The sequence below is a fragment of the Echiichthys vipera genome (assembly GCF_963691815.1).
Source record: "Echiichthys vipera genome assembly, chromosome: 19".
In the NCBI taxonomy this organism is placed as follows: Eukaryota; Metazoa; Chordata; class Actinopteri; order Perciformes; family Trachinidae; genus Echiichthys; species Echiichthys vipera.
The window spans coordinates 19,549,607-19,559,845 of NC_139844.1; the positions used below are offsets into that span (position 1 = coordinate 19,549,607).

Consider the following 10,239-nt stretch of genomic DNA (forward strand, 5'->3'; position numbering starts at 1 on the left):
TTAATTGCACATACTATGCCAGCAATTAAGTTTAAAGTGCTCTATTCTCCTCACTTAGACATGCCAGCCTTGTCAATCATTAATATATCTACAGGACAAAAACATACTAACACAATTCAACTGATTAAAAATAGTGATAGTTCAGTATCTTGATCCACAGGCATCACTAGTGCATCAGTCATACATGCGCCTTTCTTCATCAACTAATTCTGATTATAGCCATCAAACAAAATCATCAATACCGTCACCCTTAGGTCACCATATCAGTGTCTTTGTAGCTCTACCCCAGCCCTGTCAGAGGATGAGAACAAGGACACAGAGACGGTAGAGGGAGCACATATCAAATATCAGCATATCAAGAGTGGAACGCTGCCAGGTTAAGTCTGGTCACTGTCATCCAGGATACTAAGTATTTTGTCTGAGCGCTCAGACTGCAGCAATTCTACCAACAGCTGCATAGAGGCATGGAGGGAAGAAGAAGTGGAAAGGAGGAAAGGGCCAAGGCGGGGTTACAGGACTGTGAGCTGACACTGGAGATGGATCTGTTCCAATCGAGGCTAAAGTTTTGCGTCAGGTGTCGTCTGGAGCATCTGGGGAGAGATTTTCCCGGCTACAGTGGGAGAGGAAAAGACAAAAATCCCTCAGGCTGCTGTTGGTTGGTGTGGTCTCAAACACCAAATGTTACAACACATGGCGAGGACATTTAAGTAAGAGCATTTTAAAAAAAGATCAACATCATCACAAAACTGGTTGTATTTGAAGTAAGCCGACTCACAAAGAATGTCGTTGATTCTTCTGACAGTTGCTTTGTTCACTCCGTATCTATCCTGCTCAGACCTGTGATCAGAAAACAGAGAAACCTAAGGTACACGCATGTTTCATCTTTGACACCAGAAACACAGACAGCTTCCCAACCACAACAGAAAATGAGCTTAAAACCAAACAGGGGGTTAATCTCGTTACTCACGCCCTCGACTTTGTCACGGATTCCAGTCTCTGCAGAGCCAACAAAGCGTTCTTTTGCGTGTCGGATGACAGGGCTTCATAGGTGTGAAGCTCACCTGGAACGCGCAGACGTAAGAACGGGGAATGATTCGCTGATAAGAGTTTAGCAGCTGCAGATAGTTTCTAAAAAGATCAGAGGTCACTCTCTGTTTCACCTGAGAGGATGAGCTTCCTAGCCAGGTTTCGCACAGCATGTAGGAGCTCTTTCTCCGTGAACATGTGAACTCTGTCTTCACAGAGGTACCTGAACATCACCTGGAGATAGAAACACACATACGCCACATATTGTTTTTACTCTTCAAAGGTCCCATATGATGAGATGTGAGATTTCTATGTCTTTTTCTGTACTCTAAAGCATGTCAAGGTGCTATATCAACACTGTGAAAATATCAAAACGCTTAATCCACACAGAAAGGCACACAGCGCGTATTCAGAAACTGTGCCTTTAAACGAACCGCCAGGACTTCTGCACGGTTGTGATGTCACAATTCAACTAAATATAGGTAGAAAGTGCAGCTACAGTCCTGTCACAGTCATTCCCTCGATGCAATGATGGTGCAGAGACTCAGAGAGTGCATATGCAGAAGAATGGGAAACGCTGACCAATCAGAGCAGACCAGGCTTTTTTTGGAGGGGGTCTTAAAGTGACAGGCGCTAGACTGGAGCGTTTATGACAGAGCGTGAATACAGGTATATTCCGACAGACAGAATGACAAAAATTATGTGTTTTTTGAACATTAAAACATGTAAATGTGTTCTAGTAGAAATCCAAAAATACAAGTATGAACTTGAAAATGGGCATGATACGGGACCTTTAAAATCCAACACTGTAATTTTAGTTTGAGACTAAAATATGAACTTTTAATGCACCATTACGATATCAAAAAATGACAAGACTGTGTGGAAACCTCTGAATGCCTTCTGCACACTAATAATGGTTTTATTCTGAACTATTTATTTTGTGTTTATTCATTTGTTTTTCAACTGTTTAATGTAAACTACTCCAGGGTTGCTAAAACCCCCGTATTCCCAGAATAAATACAGAGGTTGCGACCTCAGTGTCCTCAATGGTAGCGGCCCTGTCTGCAACATGTGCGTTATATCAGTCAGAGGAAGCAAAAGTCAAAGGACCTGATAAGAGTCTATGAAGGGTTGTAGAAGTGCCTGCAGGAAGGATAACACCTCCAGCCCTGCGTCTGACGCTGTCACTTCCTGGTCACTGATGTGGACTGCTCCACATTTCTTCAGGAGGAAGCATGTCTCCTCAAAGTCCTGATTAATGGAAAGACAGATATTAACAGAAAAGATGCACGCATTATTAATAACAAGGCAAGAATATTGTGGACACTTTTAGATTTCAAACTTTCTGGATCAGTGATGGTGTTTTAGTGTAGTGAAGTATAGGGAACCATAATAGTGAGGAGTGTTTTGGTTTTCCTATGCAGCACTTAAATGCTACTAAATGTCATCAGATGTTGCATACATGTTTGCAAATGAACACTCATCTACCTGAGCTGGGATTCTGCTCAGACTTCAAACGTTAAGCCTGAACACGCCCCGTCTGTCAGAAGCCAAGCTGTGATCATGTTTGCACCAAACATTTTATTACCATGGTTTAACACGACGATAATCCTCTTTGTAATCGTTGTCCTGAGATGCCCCAAAGAAGCCAAGCCCTGAAAGATGAGGTTGTTACCTGAGACGACTTTCCAGGGATGAAGATGAAGTCGTTGGAGAAGACGTCCCGTAGGAAGCAGAAGAAAGCGAAAAGCTCGTCTGTGAACAACAGTGGATCACGATGAAGGGAGGTGAAAATATATATTAGAAAATTGTGTGTCGAGAAATACATCTTGTTTAACCCTCACCTCTCTGTGCGGTCTTTGTGACGTGTATGGCTGTCGCGAGCATGGCGGGACGCACAAAAACGTGGAGAGACTGATTCCTGTAAGAAGCCAGCATCAGCACCGCCGCCGCTGTCCTGTTCGCGTCCTCCTCTGGGCTGATCGGATGTTTCCTCGCAGGCTCTTCCTCCTGAACCAGGTAGACACGCCCCGCTTTACGGTGAACTAAGGAGTGATGAAGGGCCATGGCGGATGACATCACATCAGAGTCAGGAACTCGCCCTGGAGAAAATGGTGTCCACATTATCATTGTTTAAGGAGTATTCGGTGTTAAATAGGGCTGTAATAGTTTGCATTGTATTGCATGTGTTTGATTATGTCTTGTGTGCCTGAATGTGTATAATTGCAGACACACACACAAGACCTGTGAAGTGAGTCAGTTCAGTGGGGTCCTCTTAGGATAAGTTACTTAAAGTGCATTAATCCACTGAAGATCTCCTAAGTGAATCTGAACGCTTGTGCCAACTCACATTCATCTAATCTGTCTGATCTACCTCAGACCAGGTCGAGGGATCCTTTAGTATCCTGAGGTGAGATGCTGACAGATTAGCGTTACTTACTGTTAGTTTTCTGCATTAACTTTGTCTGGTTCACTTGTAATGCAATATGCAAATGCCACCTACTGGTCATTGAAGGGATGTGAAAATAAACCTCCTCAAAAGGCCTATTGGAGGAAGAGCTCGTATTCCAATGATGTGTGCACGCTCTATGCAGCTGCATTTGTGCTCAATTTAAAAGGTCCCATATTGTAAAAAGTGAGATTTCCATTTCTTTTTTGATTAGAAAGCAGGTTGAAATACTGTGAAAGAATCCAAACGCTCAATCTACAGAGAAACTGTGCCTTCGAACGAGCTGTCAGGACTTCTGCACGGTTGTGACGTCACAACTATACTTTATAGAGATAGAAAGTGCTGCTACAGGGCCGTTAAAGTCATTTCCCCGGCGGCAGCAATGACGGTGCAGAGATGTCAAAAGCGCAGATGCGAAAGACCCGAACTCACTGACCAATCAGAGCATATTGGGATTTTTAGGGAGGGGGGCTTAAAGAGACAGGCGCTAAAACAAAGTGTTTGAGCAAGAGGGTAAATACTGTCAGACAAACAGTGTGAGAAAACCTTTTTTTTTTTAGGTTTTTTAACACTAAAGCATGTAAACATGTTCCAGTAGAAACCCTAAATACAAGCATGAACCTGAAAATTAGCATAATATGTCCCTTGTAATGAAAAAGGACACAATATATACCGCAAAATGTATAAAAACCCATCTATCTTCTCCACCCACCAGGCCAGTTCAAACGAGCTCCAAAGTCCAGCGCCAGCTTCCTGAGCCAGAGGGTTTTTTCTGTAAGCTGCTGCCACGGCAGGCCCTCCTCTGTTAAGACTGTGGTAGGAGCCTGGAGCAACAGGCACGCCATCAGAGACCAAGGGCTGATCAGAGAGCCCTCCTCTTGGGTCCGTACCATCAGATGAGCCAGCCAACTCACACAGGCCTGAGTATCTGCACTGGGCTTCTGAGGAAGGTCTCTGTGAAGAGATATAAAGGAGGAGAGGGGGGGGTGGAGTGAGCAGGAAAAACAGGGGGGATGTTGCAGTCGGATAGAAAAATACATGACTACGGGGCTGTAGTTACTGAGGTCATTAATTTGGTAACATTTCTGGAAATCTGGAGGGTCTATAATGATTTAAATTAGTTAACATTATACCATTATTACACCTATTGAGGTTTTTAGGTGGATTTAAATGTTTTTTGATTAAATTTGATTATGATACAAAAAAAAAACAATATGGAGGGACTTTAGTTGTCTACCTGGGTATGAGGTTGTACTGGCAGCGGTTTATCTTGCCTTGACACAAATGTCGGACTGACAAGGGACGACCAAAGTTCACATGCATGCTGCCGTAATCTTCCTGGAGCACTTTGCTAGCCTTCAGCAGACCCTGTGGAGAAATAGCAAAGCTGGGAGTGAATCACGAGCAAGATGTAATCAGCTTTATTTGTGCATGAACCCTCCTGACCTGCACTAATGAGTTAGTGAGGTTAGAGACAGAATTAAAGGGTTTGCAAATGTTTTTTTTCCTGTAGTTTTACATCTGTAACAAACAAAATTAGAGAAAGGCAGGAGTGTTGGCCCGTCTGAACCCAATTAACCTTCACTATAAACAGTCCAGTGAACGCAGGAAGGTTGCGAGAAATATTAGAATGAGTAGATAAAGAATTATCGGTTGAGGCGAGCGACCTGGATGTACCGTGGTGCTTTCTTTGGGCTTGGGGATGCCCAGTAGCTCGTGGGCAAGCAGCGACTCCTCCAGCACTCTGTCGTAGCTGATACTGATCGGGACCAATGTGACGTCGTACACCTCACCTTTAAAGTAGGGCTCTAGCACCATGTGCATCATACCTGCGGAAGCAAACAGACATTGTAGAATTGCATTAATGGAAATTAAATTAAATCAACACTCATATGAAAGCATGGCCAACTTGATGGAGAAACCTTTCAAGAACCTAAACACACTGAAATACGCAGAAAATATCTGCTACTGCACACAATGACATAAAACACTGGGCTATAAATATAAACAATTTTAAATATGAAACAAAATAACTTAAATTGTTAAGACAGACTGATGATGTTGAGATGACTGACGGTGGAAATGAGTGGAGAAAAGATCATCATTCTCATCTGTACGATCTATTATCCTTTTTCAATGTCTAATTCAAGCACTTTTCAAGCACTTTCAAGGTTTTCAAGCTTTTCCAGCACCTTACAGCTGTGGTAAATTACATATTTCTACAAATACATACATACAAATTGAAAATTATCATTTCACTCTTTTTTTTAATTCATGTTAAAAGAAATGGTATAATGCTATAAACAACTAAAATTGTGTTTCATAAAGACAGAAGGATAAGAAATCATATTCACTTTCTATTCTTTGGCTTTTTGTTGTGAAAGAAATGCTGATAGTATTCAAGTACTTTATCACTTTTTAAGCCTTAAAAACACAACATTAAAATTCAAGCATTATCAAGGATCTCAAGCACCCGTACGAACCCTGATTATCACGCAACATTGACCCCAATGCCCCAGAATAATGCTTTCTGATTGACACTTTCCAACCCTGGGACACAGGCAAAGTGCTGACGTGACACTCACCTAACTTTGGCAACAGAGACTTTAGTGTGCGACTCCGCAGACCTTCCACATAAAACTCCAGAGGAGCATATCCTTTCTACAGGAAACACAGTTCACAGTTTACAAATACAGCATCTGAGTCAAATATGGACCTGTGTGGGGGTATGACTGGTTGAGTTTGGTACGGCCGAGTGCATTATGTCTCACCTTGACGATGGTTCTGACATATTCTGACAGCACCGCCCAGTACAGCTTGTCAGAGCCAATGGCACGTCGGATAAAGAAAGCTCCCGAGCGACGCAGTATCTCTCCGACCATCTTCATCCCTGCAAGAGCTTTACAGTGGATATAAATAAATAGTGGGAAAGAGAGAGAAGTGAACAAAAAAACAAGAAATGACAATGTTTACATCAAGCAGAGGCTTTGTGATGTGATTTTATATACTGTATCTGTACTATTCTGGTGTTTTAAACCAAATAGATACTTGCGAATTCCTGCAGCAATAACAGGTATGGGGATGTCGTAGGTGAAGAGGATGTAGGAGATAACCAGGAAGTCCATGTAACTCCTGTGATTGGGCATCAGGATAACAGGAGTCTCCTGCACGGCCTGTTGGAGCTGCAACGTGACAGAAAACAGAGAAATCAAACACAGTCTCTCGGTATAGGAGTCTATGGAGCAACATAGCATAATATTAGTCAGCTGCAATAAAAAACGAAGCCAATTTAGTTATTTAAACGCAGAGGGGGAGAGCGAGCAGGCCACATGCAGCAATGGGCCGTGGGTCAGAGTTGAACCCGGGCCACTGTAGCGAGGACCTCTGTATATGGGTCCTCAATTTAAACACAAATTCAACTGTGCTGAAACATCTTATTGTTAAGATTAACTTCTCACTGTTATATTTTTGAGAAGATACTGGTAAATTTGACATTGTCATTCACTTTCTTGCCAAGTTGAAAGAAAGGGTTGATACCATTACTTTGTACGGTTAACACAGCTACCAGCTGGTTAGCTTAGCTTGAAATAGTCCTACACACTTCCCTCGCTTTTTTGTACAGAATAAACAACTGAGACATTTATGATAATTAGCGAGCTGCGAGGTGTTGGTAGGCAGATTTTGCAACACATTTACAGTCTTTGTGCCAAGCTAGCAACTGAGCTAACGGGACTGGCTAAAGTTTCATATTTATCATAATGAGATGAGCGTGGTTTCAATCTTCTCATTGAACTACCTTTATTAGGCCTTAGAGCAAGTTGGAAAATAATACTTCCACTTGTTTTCTGTATGGAAATGTACTATAAATTGCAGATAGAAAGAATAATGCACATAAGATACACCGTTAAACTGTGTTTACAAGTGCAGGTGGTGGTTATATGAGACATTTATAAGTAAGAAACCAAGACAAGATGACAGGGGACAGGATTATTCTGAAGAGACACATTTATGAGTCATCTACGTGCGTCCTGTTTCACCTTGGTTTAAATCTCAGGATTATTTTGATCCCCTAAATAATTAAAAAAATAACCATATTTGTCCTAATTTTGAGCATCTCAGACAAATGGCAGAGACAGATATTTTAGAATCTGTGGCTACTATACTTCTTTATAATTTGGATGAAGTGACTCTTTAAGATCTACTGTATATGGATATGAAATAGGTTACCAAGAAGCTGTACATTGAAGTGGACGGTGGACTCCTTCACTGGCTCTATGAAAGTGTCACATATGTGTATATGTGCTGTAGTTATGAACACAGTCTTGATTAGAAATTCGGTCCAGACCGTGTTGAGTCCTTCCATGTTAACGTAGATGCTGGTGAAGAGTCTCTTGAACACTTTGGTGAGCGTGTAGCTCATCAGCCTGATGAACCCCAGCTGCTTGTTTTGAGACATTTCCTCCAAAATCGCACCAGCCTCCTCTCTCACGTCCTCCAGCGACGACCCTGTCTCTGTGGCGATCTGAAGAGGAATGCAGGAAAAAGACAGACTCCATATTGATGAAGCAGGGCTCGACACTAACTTTTAAAAGTGGTTAGCAGGCATCAGGTTTTGGTTGCCGGGACTGAAAACACGGCTGCTGATATTTAGAGTGATTATAATACTGTGCAGTTATACATCAGCCAAATAATGAAATGCGACCCCCAAATTTACAAGTTTCCTATTTTATTTTGTTCATGTTTTACTGTTTGCTGAACCTATTTTGTGTGTAAAAATGTGTGAAACTTCTTTATTGCATCTTTTCAAATCACAGCTTCCCACCTCCTTAGCCACGTAGCGTAGATACTGGGACTCCAGCACGGCTTTGTTGAGGTCAGCTGTGGAGCAGGATGGGGCTCCTTGGTAGGGGTTGGGGCTGTAGGTCCTGAAGGCATAGCCCAGATCACTGCTCTGCCTCCTCTCCTCCAGGATATCCACAAACTCCTTCTCATTTTCCAGCCCCGCGCCGTCTGAATCCCTATACTGGGGGAGGAAGTCACACTTATGTTTAAAGACATCTAAGTTTAGTTTGATGTTTGAAAAACAAAAGCTAGAAAGAAAAGACGCACAGCTGATCAGCCAAAGGGTGAGACTCAAGTATGAGAGGAGAGAGAAAGAGAAAATAAAATATTAAAATAATATAAATAATAATATTTTTTGGGAAGTGACTAGTTGTTGAGCGAGTACATATAGCACCAAATGTGTATAATTAACAACTAGAAGGGACTAGAACGCTGTTTTTCTCATTCATCTGCTGGAGGGCGGAAGTTTCTCTGCGCTATCCTTCACTATGAAATATTTTAATGTTCTTTTAAGGTTTTATTCTGTATTTACCTGTGCCATTCTGCATCTATATATTGTTTGTTTTATGTTATGTTAGAAGTAGAAAAAGAAAAAGAAGAAGAATTCCTTTTATCTATCCCGCAAGGTGTTATTATTATTATACAGGTTACACACACATACAAAGGCCCGAAATACACACATGCACAAACAGCACCTATATACATGCATTTAATGGAGAGATGTGAAAGCAAGGGGGCTGCAAATGGCTCAGCACCACGAGCAGTTGAGGGTCAAATGCCTTGCTCAACAGCAACTTGGCAGTGCCAAGGAGTTTAACTGGCACCTCTCCAGCCACCAGTCCCACTCCATTCATGGTCCCCTCCGGTTGCCAGCCAAGTCACCTATGGACTGAGCTACTGCCGCCCCTAAATTGTGTTCTTCTGAACTTATGTTTCTTTTATTGCACACGTCTAAGAAACATCTCCAGGGCTTTATGCAGGGGACATTAAAGGTTTTCTGTTTAACATGTACAAACGGGCATTTTCTTAATGACATCACAACCAGAAGCAAAGCCTGATCCAATATGCTTCTTACATATGGCCTACGTTTGATGGGAGACTTCAGCCCACACACCGAGAATGAACTTTTGGGTGAAGTAGACTGAAACCTCCTGTATCCATCAGTGAAAATAGGCCTGTATGTGCATATATTCATATTCTGGATTTGTCAATAAGAAAGAGGGGCTAAGTGTAATGTTAAAGACATTTTAATGTGGTGACAGATCTTTTTTTTTCTTAAAATAACAAACAAACACATTAAACTAATTATTATTCCAAACTGGCTCCTGGGCTATAGTCCTTAAAACATCTTGAAACATGTCTTTAAATACACTAGGAGTCCACAAAGTCTTTACCTGGTTGTGTGTGTGTGTGTGTGTGTCTCCTTATCGGCAGTGTTCTCTGGTTTGCACTATGACCCGCTAACAAACAGTTGGTATCAAGCTATTTAGCAACGTTACTCAAATATGTGTTTTTTTAAATAGCCAAAGTTTAAGCAGCTTATGCCCTCGGCGCTATTGGACAGATATATGTGCACGGTTTACAGTTCATGATGGCTTTGACGACGGACAAACGCATTACATACTTGGCGTGTGCTTTGCAACGTTAACTTTTAAAGCCTACCGTTACAATCGCCCGGAGAAGCTGCAAAAGTCGCCTGAAAGGATGCAAAGTGTGCGCGGGTCCCGACGGGGTGTCTTACCGTGTTCGTCATGCTTTACAGGAACTAACACAACCCTCCGGGGCAGGTGCAGGTGCAGGTCTCCGTCCTCGTCGACTTTCGTTTTCAGGACCCGAAAGCTCCCTTCAATGCACCCTATGTGGAGTCAGCAGCACCCCCGCGGGGCCGAGCCAATCGCGTCGCTTGGTTCTGGAAACTCCTC

At 42.3% G+C, this 10,239-nt stretch overlaps 1 protein-coding gene across 1 annotated transcript; it reads right to left on the reverse strand.

Annotated features, from left to right (window-relative positions):
* Nucleotides 1-72: 72 nt before the first annotated feature.
* gnpat2 (glyceronephosphate O-acyltransferase 2) lies at nt 73-10,147 on the reverse strand. The gene is made up of 16 exons (XM_083934147.1): nt 10,059-10,147; nt 8,298-8,498; nt 7,821-7,997; nt 6,495-6,657; nt 6,247-6,374; nt 6,061-6,136; nt 5,153-5,304; nt 4,713-4,843; nt 4,188-4,429; nt 2,871-3,128; nt 2,702-2,781; nt 2,137-2,277; nt 1,161-1,260; nt 968-1,061; nt 776-837; nt 73-610 (listed from the first exon to the last, which is right to left on the reverse strand). The coding sequence occupies exons 1-16, from the start codon at nt 10,068-10,070 to the stop codon at nt 558-560; spliced, it is 2,070 nt and encodes a 689-aa protein (XP_083790273.1). The 5' UTR covers nt 10,071-10,147; the 3' UTR covers nt 73-557.
* Nucleotides 10,148-10,239: the final 92 nt, after the last annotated feature.

What these genes read in the sequence shown, in the direction of transcription:
- gnpat2 (XM_083934147.1), bottom strand. An exon ending in ATGTCAGAACCATCGTCAAG is followed by an intron (nt 6,137 to 6,246) that starts GTGAGACATAAT and finishes TGTTTCCTGTAG; the next exon opens with AAAGGATATGCTCCTCTGGA. An exon ending in AGCTCGTTTGAACTGGCCTG is followed by an intron (nt 3,129 to 4,187) that starts GTGGGTGGAGAA and finishes CATTTTCTCCAG; the next exon opens with GGCGAGTTCCTGACTCTGAT.